At 41.5% G+C, this 17,061-nt stretch overlaps 1 protein-coding gene across 3 annotated transcripts in view; it reads right to left on the bottom strand.

The window, feature by feature from the left end:
* GABRA5 (gamma-aminobutyric acid type A receptor subunit alpha5) overlaps nt 1–17,061 on the bottom strand; it is a 252,490-nt gene that overhangs the window by 160,844 nt on the left and 74,585 nt on the right. For all 3 annotated transcript variants that reach the window (XM_056555897.1, XM_056555899.1, XM_056555896.1), the window contains 2 exons: nt 2,276–2,343; nt 1,769–1,989 (listed from right to left, as the gene is read on the bottom strand). In XM_056555897.1, the coding sequence (XP_056411872.1) occupies nt 1,769–1,989; nt 2,276–2,343 (289 nt within the window). The remainder of the gene's footprint in view (nt 1–1,768; nt 1,990–2,275; nt 2,344–17,061) is intronic.

The following is a 17,061-nucleotide window of genomic DNA, read 5'->3' on the forward strand; positions in this document are numbered from 1 at the left end:
TGGCACAGTGTAATTGTCCATAATTGTATATAGGCAAAACAGTACAACAGTTACGGAGAAGAATTTCCAAGCATATTAGTACAATTAACACCCGGACAGACACTCCACTTTCATGGACATGCAGATAGTCCTTTAGCCATTCAATTCTGGGGTAGTACCCAAGTTAAACTTGGACCATGACGTGGAAATTTAAATGCAAAATTGTTACGTGAAGAAGCACGTTGGATTCATCAGCTTCAATCATTGAGTCCGTTGGGGCTCAATGAAGGATTTACATATTCAGCATTTTTTATAATAATCTGACCAGTCTATAATCTGATACAAATAATTGTCTTTCAGCTGTATGTGAGTTACACTCCATCATAAAATTAACTATTGTCATAGTTAATTTGTTTGTGCCATAGGAAAAAATTATGTTTCCAATAGGAACTATTTTCCAATATGGAATACTAATCAGAATAAATATGCAGTTGAGTTGTTTATCTCCAATATGGAATACTTGTCTTTTCAATATGAATATTCAGGCTATATGGATACTTGCCTAAGTGTTTCTAGTATATAGTAAATCATGCAATATGCTTTTGATTGCACATATACTATAATATAGCAGAGTTAATCTATGGAATGATTTGTCCCCCAGTATGACCCTAAATCAGTACTGTAGTGATACCCTGGTAGAAACTATCAGTCTGCTCAGAGCTCTAGTGCGCATTCATGCACAGACACTCTCATCGGTGTGCTGTGACTCTATAATTTCGTGCATGTCCGTACGCGCAGACATGCGCAGGAGAAACTGACACAGGAACAGGAGTCTGTCAGTTCACGCAGTGTTCACAGCACAGCTACGTCAGAGTGTAATTCAGCAATCATGGTATGTATGGCCCGAATGCTATGGATATAGGTTTGACAGTGTGTCAATCAATTGTGATGTGATGTAGTGATGCATGATGGGTTTAAATGATTGGACACATAGGAAAAGCAGAATGGCTGGCGGCAATGTCAATCAATATTAGACAAATCCATGAGAACTTATGGTTAACTGGCCACAGAAATGAGTGTGACATCCCTGATAGGAGGTTATAAATACCCAGGTCAGGCTTGTTTGGACGCCATTTGCCCTAATTCCTTGATAAAACCACTGCTGGGGCGAATTGTCAGACGGGTGAATGAGTCTGAGATTATAATATTCTACCACAGTTCTCAACAGGGAATCAAGTGTATGGACTGCAGCCATACTACTCAGCTATTACCTATACATGTTGCAGAAAAGCGGTAACATTGTATGGATACTAATCACAATGGGGGAGATTTATCAAAACCTGTGCATAGGAAAACCTGCCCAGTTGCCCATAGCAACCAATTAGCTTGCTGCTTTCATTTTTATGAAAGCCTGTGAAAAATGAAAGAAGCAATCTGATTGATTGCTATGGGCAACTGGGCAAGTTTTCCTCTGCACAGGTTTTGATAAATCTCCCCCAATGAGAACTATTAGGTAGAGACTTTTTAATCTTTTTTGAGGCAATAAAAGTTACGTTTTATGAAATTTTTTGGATGGTAAATTTAGGATTCTAGTGGTCACGGCTGTGACCAATTATAAATATTGTCAGTATAGTTGTATCTAGTAAATAAAAATATTTTTGATATTCCCTCCTTTGTGGATTACTACTGGGAGGATAAAAATTGGTCTGCCATGGTTTCCTTCATTAGGAAATTTTCACTATTTATAGAGTAGTTCAGGGTCATTATTTGAACTTACAGTTCTTCTTACCTCATTGTATAGAGCAGTGTGCCATCATCCTCGAGGCGTAGTAGTTTGTTGGGGGTTGTTATGTTGTGAGCAATTGATTTTTTACCATTATGAAAAAACGTGTCTGGTGTCCAGATTTTACTGGCCAGTAAGTTGTTAAGAGGAAGACGTTGCATAGGTCCTTGAAAGCTAAGTCTTTCATCCTTCCAGCTTTGGCGGAAAAATACATCAATGGTATATTCCTGAAAAACAAAGGCATGGGAAATCATATTCTCGAACGTTTTCAATCAAATCATGTTTCTTGCTCATTTCATGTATCACAGGGCTTTGTAAGGGATAAAACATTTTTTTTTTAATTTTACTGTTTCTCTATAGATGAACAAATTGTTATTAATTCTAATCTCCAAAATGTGAACCACTCCTTGTCTTCAAATTATAAATTCAGCGAAAAGCTAAAAATAAATGGATTTGATATTTTTTAAATAAATGAATCAATTGAATTCCAATTTTTGTTCTACCACAACTTACCATTTCTGTATCCGACACTGGTCCAAAGCTTGTTACATAAATGTCTGTTTTCACTTGAGTAATTCTTTCTGGTAAAAAAAAAAAAGAAAGTGATTATTTATGGGAAATATTTCAATTACACTTGCCTGGAAGGAACATTTATGAAAAGGCATTTTAGTAATGTTTTGATCACATTATACTGTTTTATATGTATACCTAGCGAGCAGTGATGTTAATAATCTCCCCTTATTACTAGAGGCTGCGGCACACACTGCGCTAGAAATGCAGAGTCTCCTCCAGTCTATTATGAATTCAAATGCATTAGAATATACAGTATACAGTAATAGGATAGGATTTCTGTCGCTAGTGCTGTGTACATGGCAGTAACAGCAATAAATTACTAGGCAGGGAACAAGGCATGAGCAGCCCGACACATGTATTGGTGGCATCAGAGAGCCCCATGTTGCTTCTTACTGCTTCCATTTAGTATATAAAAGTATATAACAAGAATTAATATCTTTAAGTTAAAATACAAAATTATATAATTTTATGAAAAAAATTAAAATAAAACATAAGTGTGGAAATTTTACAATTGTTTTCCCTATTTGAATGGTTTTGAAGGGTTAAATTGTGCCTAAGAAAAAGGCTCATCTAATAGAGATAAAAATTAGGAGAAAATCCCCCACTATGAGCATGCACACAGAGCTACAGGAAGAAGGGACTCTGTGACTTCCGGCAGCACATCCGCAATGTCAGATATGTTGCAGATGTGCTGTGTGTGACCCTACCCTAAGAAAGGACTTATTCAACATTAGAGAGTAGCTCAACAAGACTAAAAGAGTAGCACAGGTTAAAGAGGACAATAAGAATTAATAAGTATGTGAAGAAATTCTAAAACATAAATAGAAATCTACAGGCCAAAGTAATACAAATAGAGGATAGTCAGGAGCATGGGGCATAAGCTCCAAGGCATATGTTATGCTCCTCTCCACCTACCAAAACTATATGGAAGACAGCATAGCTATAAAAGTACAATTACTTTTTAGAAAATGACAGGCTTAGATATATCATCTCATCTGAACACTCTCCCAGATTATTACATCAGCCGTGTCCTCAAATAATGTGCCCAGTCATAAACACTAATGCAAATATACTGACATATGAAAAAGAGGAAATTTGTTGATCCAGTACTCCTTAAAATGCAGCTTTTATTTCATCTCCTCAAAAAGTCTTAGACAACACACCACTGTGCAAGAAACAAACAGACAAGTTGAACGCATTTGAAGCCCATACATGCTCTTGAACATTGGTGATCAGGAGTGCGCACGCACTTCATAGAGATTAGCAAATGTTTTAAAAGTTTGTTTGGTAGGATCGTCAAATTTAGGCAAAAAGTTTGGATTGAAGCGAAATAATTGACAGACCGAAACTCCAGTAATAACCATAAAACGTATGTATAACACTGTCTAAGAGCCCTTACTCTGGTACTCTGGGGAAAAACTTTTTTTTTTTTTATTCAAATGGTGCCAGAATACTAAACAGATTTGTAAATTACTTCTATTAAAAAATCTTAATCCTTCCAGTACTAATCAGCTGCTGTATGCTCCAGAGGAAGTTCTTTCATTTTAAAATGTATTTTCTGTCTGACCACAGTGCTCTCTGCTGACACCTCTGTCCATGTCAGGAACTGTCCAGAGCAGGATAGGTTTGCTATGGGGATTTTCTCCTGCTCTTGACAGTTCCTGAGACAGACAGAGGTGTCAGCGGAGTGCACTGTGGTCAGACAGTAAAGAAATTCAAAAAGAAAAGAACTTCCTCTAGAGCATACAGCAGCTGATAAGTACTGGAAGGTTTAATATTTTTGAATAGAAGTAATTTACAAGTCTGTTTAACATTCTGGCACCAGTTGGATTAAACGAAAATTGTTTTTCACCAGAGTACCCCTTTAACCCCTTAAGGACTCAGCCCATTTTGGCCTTAAGGACTCAGACAATTAAATTTTTACGTTTTCATTTTTTCCTCCTCGCCTTCTAAAAATCATAACTCTTTTATATTTTCATTCACAGACTAGTATGAGGGCTTGTTTTTTGCGCGACCAGTTGTCCTTTGTAATGACATAACTCATTATATCATAAAATGTATGGCGCAGACAAAAAACACTATTTTTGTGGGGAAATTAAAAAGAAAAACCCAATTTTGCTAATTTTGGAAGGTTTCGTTTTCACGCCGTACAATTTATGGTAAAAATGATGTGTGTTCTTTATTTTGAGGGTCAATACGATTAAAATGATACCCATTATTACGTACTTTTATATTATTGTTGTGCTTAAAAAAAATCACAAACTTTTTAACCAAATTAGTACGTTTATAATCCCTTTATTTTGATGACCTATAACTTTTTAATTTTTCCGTATAATCGGCGGTATGAGGGCTCATTTTTTGCGCCATGATCTGTACTTTTTTTTGATACCACATTTGCATATAAAAAACTTTTAATACATTTTTATAATTTTTTTTTAATAAAATGTATTTAAAAAGTAGCAATTTTGGACTTTTTTTTACGTTCACGCCGTTCACCGTACGGGATCATTAACATTTTATTTTAATAGTTCGGACATTTACGCACACGGCGATACCAAATATGTCTATAATATTTATTTATTTTATGCTTTTTGGGGGTAAAATAGGAAAAAACGGACGTTTTACTTTTTTATTGGGGGAGGGGATTTTTCACTTTTTTTTACTTTTACATTTTTTAACATTTTTTTTACACTTGAATAGTCCCCATAGGGGACTATTCATAGCAATACCATGATTGCTAATACTGATCTGTTCTATGTATAGGACATAGAACAGATCAGTGTTATCGGCTATCTTCTGTTCTGGTCTGCTCGATCACAGACCAGAGCAGAAGACGCCGGGAGCCGGAAGCAGGAAGGTGAGGGGACCTCCGTGCGGCGTTCTGAATGATCGGATCCCCGCAGCAGCGCTGCGGGCGATCCGATCGTTCATTTAAATCGCGCACTGCCGCAGATGCCGGGATCTGTACCCGGCGGGTCCCTGGCTGTGATCAGCAGCCGGGATCAGCCGCGCATGACACGGGCATCGCTCCGATGCCCGCGGTTATGCACAGGACGTAAATGTATGTCCTGGTGAGTTAAGTACCATCGCACCAGGACATACATTTACGTCCTGCGTCCTTAAGGGGTTAAAGTTTATCTGGCATTACAAAGAAGACATGTCAAAATTTCTTAGTGTTCACTCCAACAAATTGTTATATTAAACAGGCATAAAATCCCGGTTGACCAAGACCATCCCATAGACATACATTGCAAGTTTGTCTCGCCTAGTATACTCTTCTCTCAGCTAGTTCTAGCTATCGGTTGCAGTCTGCACGGTCGGCGTTAGGGCAGGGCAAACCAGGCAATTGCCTAGGGCCCCCCATCCCCCAGGGGGCCCCCTGCCGGCTGCTCAGTAACGGATCAGCAGCCCGGTCGTGGCCACTTTAAAACAGGGACCAGCGGCGGGCCCGGACACTTCTCCTGCTTTTTCTATTTTTTCATATTTCCTTACATGGCTGCGCTCGGCAGGCTCAGGTTATGCAGCGGGTCTTGTGGGCTGTGTGGATAATATGACGAGTGACGTCCTCTGCCGGCTCCTCTGCGCAGCGTCAGGGACGTCACTCATCATTCCCTGCAGCGTCGGCTGCTTAAATTTAGCAGTCTGGCAACGGCTGCAGGGAATGATGAGTGGCGTCCCTGTTGTTGGCAGAGGAGTCGGCAGGAGACGTCACTCATCATATTATCCACACAGCCCACAAGACCCGCCACATTACCTGAGCCTGCCGAGCACAGCCAGGTAAGGAAATATGAAAAATAGAAAAAGCAGTGGGGGAACTGCACTGAACCTAATGTGGGGAACTATACGGCACCTAATCTGGGGGAACTATACTGCACCTAATGTTGGGGAGCTATTCTGCACCTAATGTGGAGGAACTATACTGCACCTAATGTGGGGGAACTGTACTGCACCTAATGTGGGGAGCTATACTGCACCTAATGTGGAGAAACTATACTGCACCTAATGTGGGGAGCTATACTGCACCTATTGTGGGGAACTATACTGCACCTAATGTGGGGAACTATACTGCATCTAATGTGGGGGAACTATACTGCACCTAATGTGGGGCAACTATACTGCACCTAATGTGGGGCAACTATACTGCACCTAATGTCGTGGAACTACAACCTAATGTGGGGGAACTATACCGCACCTAATGTGGGGGAACTACAACCTAATGTGGGGGGACTATACAGCCAACCTAATTTGGGGGAACTATACTGCCTTCCTAATGTGGGGGGAACTATACAAAAATATAAAATTGTACTATTTTGATCCCTATAACTCTTTTATTTTTCTGTATATGGGGATGCATGAGGGTCATTTTTTGCCCTTTGATTTGTAGTTTTTATTGGTACCATTTTTGTTTTGATGGGACTTTTCAATTGCTTTTTAGATATTCATGGTATTTGAAGTGATCAAAAATGTGCAAATCTGGTTAGTGCATTATTAAAATTTTTTGGGCCCCTCTCTTGATTTTGCCTCGGGCCACGCTAAGCCTAAAACCGGCCCTGGCAGTCTGAACACAAATGAAAACATTTGACATGTCTCTACAACATGTTAAAGGTTTGTGACAGTGCCTATGTAAGTTCTGCATAACAATGCTATGTAACCAAGAAGTGTATCCAAGTTCTTTTGATCTGTTTTTAAAGGGATTTTCTCATCTACTTTTTTCAGGTTTTTTCAGCAGGGAAGACTCTTGCTCTGTGATTGACACCTCAGACACACTGGTTATGTGCAGGCTACTAGCACTTTGTATGACTCGATGACACAGTACAATCTGCAAACAGCAGATCCCTTGAGTCAGTGCTTATTGTGGTGTCCCAGCACCAAAGCGTGTCCTGTGGGCTGCCGATCGCCTTGGATTTTCCTGTTGCACTCATGTTGGACTCACTACTTTATTGTTTACTGTGATATTGTGACTAAATGTATTATGTTATTATATGTGTGCTGTACCCTTAAGAAAGGAGATGCAGAGTAACCAGGTGACCCTGTTACCTAATGGGAGCCCCCAAATTGCCCTGTATATAGTGAAGGGGGGAGGAGTTATTGAGTGCCTATCTCTGTGGAGAGTTAGTAGCTGCTCTATGCAGAACTCCATGTGAGCTGCACAGTGGAAAGAAGGTTAAGAAGTGGGAGGTTATACCAAAAATCAACTCAACCCCGCCATTCTGCAAGTGTTCCCCAAACGCTGGCGGTGTCAGTGAAATTGGAGCATGGGAGATCTCCAAGTCTCAAGTCTGTCATATCTGGCAGCAAGTCAACTCATGTGGGTGAAAAGCACCATAAATACCAGCAAGGCCATGGGTCTTCCCCAGGTTACACTGCATCCCTTCTACTCTGCTCTGTACTGCGAGTATTGTACCATCTGCTGCTGCCTCTGTAAAAAGACAGTTATCAGTAACCTGGCATCAGTGTGTTTATTGCCTCTTGCCTAGCCCAGGAGAAGCTGTCTCCACCTCGGACCGTGTAGGTTAATGGTTCCCTGGCATCATGACCTGAAAAGTATATCTTGCACCCCGGTGTCACCACATTATGTTTACTCAAATTAAGGTTCCCAGAAGATAAAGTACCAAAGTACCAAGTATGCCAAGAGTATAGCAGGACCTGATAAATTTTAAATAGACATTTGACAAAAGGTCACACAGTAGCAGGCATGTGGTTAATACAAAAGACAAGCCTTGGGGGGAAAATGTAGTATGTTAGTAGCAACATACCACAGTAGTCCAACTGAACCAAGAGGTACAATAACAGGAAAGTAAGACAAATTGCAACAAAAACAATTGGGGTCATTAGCCACAGGCTGACAAGGGTGCCATTCTTGACCCTTCAACTTCACAGTGTCTTACATGGGTCAAGGAAAGAGGTAAATAGACATTGGACACATGGAAAAAGGTCAATGGGAGTGATTGAGTCCTAGGTTCTACGGAACTGTAAGGATGGCAGGGTCCATATCTGGAGTAAACACCATAGCCCTTGGGTGCACATCCATAACCTGTTGGTGCACAGCTGGGATTGAACAGGTCAATGGTATAGTCATGGTCTGGGAAGCACTTCCGTGGTATGCCCTAAGACTGTTAATCATTATATTACAATTGATAAATGGTAAAAGATATGGGATCTTTTACTTGACCATCTGCACCCATAACATTAGGAGATGATTACTCACCCAAGTGTCATTTTTTAATAGGACAATGTCCTGTATTATTGGGCTTGGATCACTAGGGAGTGATTGAAGGAACACAACAATGGATTCTTTACAAACTTGGCATAACTGTAACCATACTGAACCTGTTTGAGATATGGCCGGCTGTGAGATCTGCTCCCACTCCTCTGAAAAATGTTCAACAACTGATGGAGCAGCTTCAGCGAGCATGGGTTGAGTTGAGCATGAAGGATGTTTGCAACATTGTGGACATGGACCAACCCGTTATTGAGTAGGTGTTCCTAATGCAGTGAAGGTTCAGTGTAGTTGTTCTTCAAACCTGTCAGCTGGCATGTCAAAATAAGGGCACAAGCTGTCAAGAAATGTGGCACATTTTACAACCTTTTTTGCCATATTTCTATAAACCTTTTAAACAACACAACAATTGGCTCATGTCACATATCCTGTATATTAGAAAACCATACTAATTTCCAAAAATATTTGTCCAAATATGTCCTAACATTAGTGCAAGCAATTCATATCCCCAACCTATCAACGTACACATGAGAGACAATCACAGCAGTCCAGCTGATTCAGGCAAAGCTTAAAGAATGCACTAGAGATGAAAATGAAACATTGCCTGCACTTTGCACATGCGCAAATAAACACAATGTTAGCTTGAATCCTCTGGAGTGCTATGACTATCCTTTAGGCAGATAGATAAATAGAGCCAACATTTACAGTCACATAATACCATCTATTAAATTATGCTGCCTAGAAAATACACAAATATTGGTTCCTGTGCTGGCCATAAATCTAGCTCATGTACTATAATGAGAAAAACAATGAAACATGCTCACAATTCATCCCAATTACTAAAAAGAGCCTAGGTATCAGTTAAAATGTGCAATAAACACAAAGGTAAAGCACTAGTTCATCTATGAATAACAAGAAAAATGTGCACAGCAATATATTTCTCATTACATAATTCTACTGTAAGGAGACCTTTCATATGGAAACTCATGAATATGCATGAGGCATCCAGTGATGTAAGTAGGAGGTCTATATTCTCAGTAGGAAGCGTTAACTTCCCTATTACATAATTGATACAAAAGAATCAAGCTCTAAGGGACTCGAGCAGGCTAGTGGAAAATGATAGAAAAGGATCCAAGTCCTTAGAAGAGAAGGAAATGAAGCCTGCAAAATATACATCACTGCTAAAAAATTGAAAATTAAAATGTATCCCTAACAGTATATTTGATATATAATATTGTATTAATATTTTTCACAACAAAAAGGTATCAACATTAGAGAACAACATTTCCTAAATGTCAAGGTCAAAGTGTAGTCCTATGTGAATATATCCCAACGTAATAGCAGTATTTTAAGCTTATTTCAGGAATTGTATTTATTCTAAATAAATGTAAATGAGATAATTGAAAAAGAACACTCATCAAAATTAGAGAACACTTTCAGATACCTGTAAATTACTGGTGTTAATCTGGCAACTGGTGCTAATTTCTTTAATGATCTGACAAACCGTATTTACCTGGAAGCCTAACTTTCCAGTTTTTACTGACAAAGATCCGGCATGGGGAAACAAGAAGTGCTGACACTTATAGTGCAAGCGAGCAGCAGTAACCAATTAAGGGCGCACTGGATCTTTAAATTGCAGAGAGCTGGCGCATGCGTGCCCTAGAGGGCGGGTACACACACACCAGGGACCTGGGACAGCAGAGAAAGCAGGAGGTGAGTAACGGCCCGGCGTTCGCATGCGGGCGCATCCCGCGAAGTGAACAGCAGCACTGCCGGCAGAGGAGGACGGGGCAGGATAGTGCTCTCGGCCAGCATGTCTGGCTGGAGCGCTAGTTGTAACAGTAGCCCCCCCTTTTGTCTCCCCCTCTTTTTAGGTCGCAGAAAATTAAGGACAAGGTCACGGTCCAAGATATTCTCCCCTGGCTCCCAGGACCTTTCTTCAGGACCGAACCCCTTCCAGTCCCCAAGAAAATAACATCTAACGGTTTTAGTATCTAAAACTTCCTTAACCTCAAAAGACATCAGAGGAACCGGACACGGGAGTAGGGGTGATGTCTTTTTGGGAGAAAACGATTGATGATGAAAGGCTTGAGGAGTAGTGTTGGGCGCAAATATTCGCATTTCGAGTTTCTAACGTGAATATAGCAAATTTGCGAATTTGTGAATATTGCAAATATATTTGCTATATATTCGAAATTGCGAATAATCAATTCTTTTTCCGCATTTGTGAATATTCGAATATGTGAATATATTCGTATATGCACATATTCGCATATGTGAATATTCACATATTCCTTCTTTTCACTTGTGGGCCAATTAGAATGATGCAAATACACTTGTCAGTGGTTATCAACAACATCCCAAGCAACCAATAATAAATGTGCCCACCCCTTCACTGCTTTCTTCCTCAAATACGTGAATATTTGAATATTCACATATGCGAATATTCACATATGCGAATATAATGAATACGCAAAATTTGCGAATATAGGACAAATATTCATCTATATATTCGTGAAATATTGCGAATTCGAATATGGGCAATGCCGCTCATCACTATTGAGGAGGAAGACATGGAAAGAGTTCGGAATTCGCTAAGAAGAAGGCAGATGAAGTTTGTTTGACACAGGATTAATGCGATGCATAATCTTGTAAGGACTCAGGAAGCGAGGACCCAACTTGTAGCTGGGAACCTTAAAATGGATATATTTGGCTGAGAGCCAGACCTTGTCGCCAGTAGAGTAAGTCAGAGGGGGTCTTCTCTTCTTATCTGCCTGAGACTTCATACGGGAGGAGGCGAGAACTAAAGAGTGCCGGGTCACTTGCCAGATGGTCATAAAATCCCGTAATTGGTCCTCAATAGCAGGCTCTCCAGAAGAGGCCGGAAGAGGAGGACGAGGGTGACGGCCGTAGACTATGAAGAATGGTGAAGTTTGTGTAGACTCAGAATCCTTGTATTATAAGAGAACTCTGCCGAAGGTAAAAGGTCGACCCAATTGTCCTGTCAGGCTGAAATAAAATGATGAAGAATGTGATTCACTCTCTCAACCTGGCCATTGGTCTGGGGATGGTAGGCAGAAGAAAAGTCCAGTTTAACCCCTACAGGACCCATGACGACCCGGTACGTCATGAGTCCGCTCCCGTTCTACAACGCGGGGCCACGGCATCCCGAACAGCTGTGACACAGGAGGGTCCCTTACCTTGCCTCCTGGTGTTCGATCGCCGAATGACTGCTTAGTGCCTGAGATCCAGGCATGAGCAGTCAAGCGGCAGAATCATCGATCAGTGATTTCTTATGAGAAACCACTGATCAATGTAAAAGATCAGTGTGTGCAATGTTAAAGCCCCTTATGGGAGTATAACACTGCAAAAAATAGTGGAAAAAAAGTGAATAAAGATCATTTAACCCCTTCCCTAATAAAAGTTTGAATCACCCCCCTTTTCCCATTTAAAAAAACAAAAAACAGTGTAAATAAAAATAAACATATGTGGTATTGCCACGTGCGGAAATGTCCGAATTATAAAAATATAATGTTAATTAACCCCTTAACCTCTTCAGGACATAGGGCGTATGGATACGCCCTGCATCCCGAGTCCTTAAGGACCGAGGGCGTATCCATACGCCCGTGGGAATTCCGGCCCCCACCGCTAGCCGGTTGGGGACCGGAGCCGGATGCCTGCTGAAATCGTTCAGCAGGCATCCCGGCATATCGCCCAGGGGGGTCATTATGCCCCCCCATGTCGGCGATCGACATGGGGGGGCATAATGACCCCCCTGGGCGATAAGCCGGGATGCCTGCTGAACGATTTCAGCAGGCATCCGGCTCTGGTCCCCAACCGGCTCCGGTCCCCAACAATTCAGTCCAGCGATCTGCGGCGATTCCGGGTCAATCAGGTCTCCAGTGACCCGATGACCCGGAATTACTGGCTGTTCGGGGCCGTCTCTGACGGCCCCGAACAGCCAGAGCCTGCAGGGGTGAGGTGGCACTGGTGCCACCTCACGATCGCCCTGATTCGTCGGCCGGATTACCGGCCGACCAATCAGGGCGCCTGCTGCGGGTGTCACTCCCGCACCCGCTCCGCCCCTCTTCTGGAGGACGTGAGCGGGTGCAGGACGTGCACCCCGGGTGCTGGGGACCCCGATCCCCAGCGCCCCTGTTGGGATCGGGGCCCCAGGAGCAGCTGCGGCGGCGGGACTGACCTGCAGCGTCTGGATCGTTGGAGGTGAGTGACAGCCTCCTGCTGTTGCTTAGCAACAGCTCCCAGCATGCAAAAAGGGCATGCTGGGAGCAGTAGTTATGCAACAGCAGGAGGCAGACCACCACAACTCCCAGCATTCCCTTATGGGCATGCTGGGACTTATGGTTTTGCAACAGCTGGAGGCACATTCTTTCTATGGAAAAGTGTACCTTCAGCTGTTGTATAACTACAACTCCCAGCTTGCACAAACAGCTAAAGTGCATGCTGGGAGTTGTAGTGGTGCATCTGCTGGTTGCATAACTACAACTCCCAGCATGCCCGTTGGCTGTCGGTGACTGCTGAGAGTTGTAGTTTTGCAACAGCTGAAGGCACACTGGTTGTGAAACTCAGAGTTTTTTTTTACCTAACTCAGTGTTTCACGACCGGTGTGCCTCCAGCTGTTGCAAACTACAACTCTCAGCAGTCACCGTACACCATGCACCGTACATGCTGGGAGTTGTAGTTTTTCAACAGCTGGAGGCACACTGGTTGTGAAACACTGAGTTAGGTCACAAACTCAGTGATACATAACCAGTGTGCCTACAGTTGTTGCAAAACTGCAACTCTCAGCAGTCACCGACAGCCAACGGGCATGCTGGGAGTTGTAGTTATGCAACAGCTGGATGTCCCCCCCAATGTGAACGTACAGGGTACACTCACATGGGCGGAGGATTACAGTAAGTATCCGGCTGCAAATTTGAGCTGCCGCAAACTTTCTGCTGCAGCTCAAATTGCCAGCGAGAAACTACTGTGAACCCCCGCCCGTGCGACTGTACCCTAAAAACACTACACTACACTAACACAAAAAATAAAATAAAAAGTAAAAAACACATACCCCTACACAGCCCCCCTCCCCTCCCCAATAAAAATGAAAAACGTCTGGTATGCCACTGTTTCCAGAACGGAGCCTCCAGCTGTTGCAAAACAACTCCCAGTATTGTCGGACAGCCGTTGACTGTCCAGGCATGCTGGGAGTTTTGCAACAGCTGGAGGCACCCTGTTTGGGAATCACTGGCGTAGAATACCCCTATGTCCACCCCTATGCAATCCCTAATTTAGGCCTCAAATGCGCATGGCGCTCTCACTTTGGAGCCCTGTCGTATGTAAAGGCAACAGTTTAGGGTCACATATGGGGTATCGCCGTACTCGGGAGAAATTGTGTTACAAATTTTGGGGGGTATTTTCTGCTTTTACCCTTTTTAAAAATGTAAAATTTTTGGGAAAACAAGCATTTTAAGTATAAAAATATTTTTTTTTTACATATGCAAAAGTCGTGAAACACCTGTGGGGTATAAAGGTTCACTTAACCCCTTGTTACGTTCCCCGAGGGGTCTAGTTTCCAAAATGGTATGCCATGTGGTTTTTTTTTTGCTGTCCTGGCACCATAGGGGCTTCCTAAATGCGGCATGCCCCCAGAGAAAAATTTGCGTTCAAAAAGCCAAATGTGACTCCTTCTCTTCCGAGACCTGTAGTGCGCCAGCAGAGCACTTTTCACCCCCATATGGGGTGTTTTCTGAATCGGGAGAAATTGGGCTTCAAATTTTTAGGAGTATTTTCTGCTATTACCCTTTTTAAAAATAATTTTTTTTTGGGAAAACAAGCATTTTAGGTAAATTTTTTTTTTTTTTTTTACATTTGCAAAAGTCGTGAAACACCTGTGGGGTATTAAGGTTCACTTTATCCCATGTTACATTTCCCAAGGGGTCTAGTTTCCAAAATGGTATGCCATGTGTTTTTTTTGCTGTTCTGGCACCATAAGGGCTTCCTAAAGGTAACATGCCCCCCAAAAACCATTTCAGAAAAACGTACTCTCCAAAATCCCCTTGTCGCTCCTTCCCTTCTGAGCCCTCTACTGCGCCCGCCGAACACTTTACATAGACATATGAGGTATGTCCTTACTCGAGAGAAATTGGGCTACAAATACAAGTAAAAATTTTGTCCTTTTACTCCTTGTAAAAATTCAAAAATTGGGTCTACAAGAACATGTGAGTGTAAAAAATGAAGATTGTGAATTTTCTCCTTCACTTTGCTGCTATTCGTGTGAAACACCTAAAGGGTTAAAACGCTGACTGAATGTCATTTTGAATACTTTGGGGGGTGTAGTTTTTATAATGGGCTCATTTATGGGGTATTTCTAATATGAAGACCCTTCAAATCCACTTCAAATCTGAACTGGTCCCTGAAAAATACTGAGTTTGAAAATTTTGTGAAAAATCGGAAAATTGCTGCTGACCGTTGAAGCCCTCTGGTGTCTTCCAAAAGTAAAAAAAACCTCAATTTTATGATGCAAACATAAAGTAGACATATTGTATATGTGAACCAAAAAAAAATGTATTCGTAATATCCATTTTCCTTACAAGCAGAGAGCTTCAAAGTTAGAAAAATGCTAAATTTTCAAATTTTTCATCAAATTTACGGATTTTTCACCAAGAAAGGATGCAAGTATCAACAAAAATTTGCCACTATGTTAAAGTAGAATATGTCACGAAAAAACAATCTCGAAATCAGAATGATAACTAAAAGCATTCCAGAGTTATTAATGTTTAAAGTGACAGTGGTCAGATGTGCAAAAAACGCTCCGGTCCTTAAGGCCAAAATGGACTCCGTCCTGAAGGGGTTAAGGACTCAGCCCATTTTGGCCTTAAGGACTCAGACAATTTAATTTTTACGTTTTCATTTTTCCCTCCTCGCCTTCTAAAAATCATAACTCTTTTATATTTTCATCCACAGACTAGTATGAGGGCTTGTTTTTGCGCGACCAGTTGTCCTTTGTAATGACATCACTCATTATATCATAAAATGTATGGCGCAACCAAAAAACACTATTTTTGTGGGGAAATTAAAACAAAAAAAGCAATTTTGCTAATTTTGGAAGGTTTCGTTTTCACGCCGTACAATTTATGGTAACATTGACATGTGTTCTTTATTCTGAGGGTCAATACGATTAAAATGATACCCATTATTATATACTTTTATATTATTGTTGCGCTTAAAAAAAATCACAAACTTTTTAACCAAATTAGTACGTTTCTAATCCCTTTATTTTGATGACCTCTAACTTTTTTATTTTTCCGTATAAGCGGCGGTATGGGGGCTCATTTTTTGCGCCATGGTCTGTACTTTTTTTTATATCACATTTGCATATAAAAAACTTTTAATACATTTTTTATAATTTTTTTTTAAATAAAATGTATTAAAAAAGTAGGAATTTTGGACTTTTTTTTTTTTCGTTCACGCCGTACACCATACGGGATCATTAACATTTTATTTTAATAGTTCGGACATTTACGCACGCGGCGATACCAAATATGTCTAAAAAAATGTTTTTTACGCTTTTTGGGGGTAAAATAGGAAAAAACTGACGTTTTACTTTTGTATTGGGGGAGGGGATTTTTCACTTTTTTTTTACTTTTACTTTAACTTTCTTTTAAATTTTTTTTTACACTTGAATAGTCCCCATAGGGGACTATTCATAGCAATACCATGATTGCTAATACTGATCTGTTCTATGTATAGGACATAGAACAGATCAGTATTATCGGTCATCTTCTGCTCTGGTCTGCTTGATCACAGACCAGAGCAGGAGACGCCGGGAGCCGCACGGAGGAAGGAGAGGGGACCTCCGTGCGGCGTTATGAATGATCGGATCCCCGCAGCAGCGCTGCGGGCGATCCGATCGTTCATTTAAATCGCGCACTGCCGCAGATGCCGGGATCTGTATTGATCCCGGCACCTGAGGGGTTAATGGCGGACGCCCGCGAGATCGCGGGCGTCGGCCATTGCCGGCGGGTCCCTGGCTGCGATCAGCAGCCGGGATCAGCCGCGCATGACACGGGCATCGCTCTGATGCCCGCGGTTATGCACAGGACGGAATTGTACGTCCTGGTGCGTTAAGTACCACCTCACCAGGACATACATTTACGTCCTGCGTCCTTAAGGGGTTAAACCGCATGGTCAATGGTGTACGTGCAAAAAAATTCCGAAGTCAGAAATTGTGTCTTTTTGGTCACTTTATATATCAAGACGAAATGAATAAAAAGCGATCAAGTCCTATGAATACAAAAATGGTACTGCTAAAAACTTCAGATCATGGTGCAAAAAATTAGCTCTCATACCGCCCCATGTGCGGAAAAATAAAAAAAGTTATAGGGGTCAGTAGATGACAATTTTAAACGTATACATTTTCCTGCATGTAGTTATGATTTTTTCTAGAAGTACGACAAAATCAAACCTATATAAGTAGGGTATCATTTTAATCGTACGGACC

Source organism: Hyla sarda, chromosome 2 (assembly GCF_029499605.1).
Source record: "Hyla sarda isolate aHylSar1 chromosome 2, aHylSar1.hap1, whole genome shotgun sequence".
NCBI lineage: Eukaryota > Metazoa > Chordata > Amphibia > Anura > Hylidae > Hyla > Hyla sarda.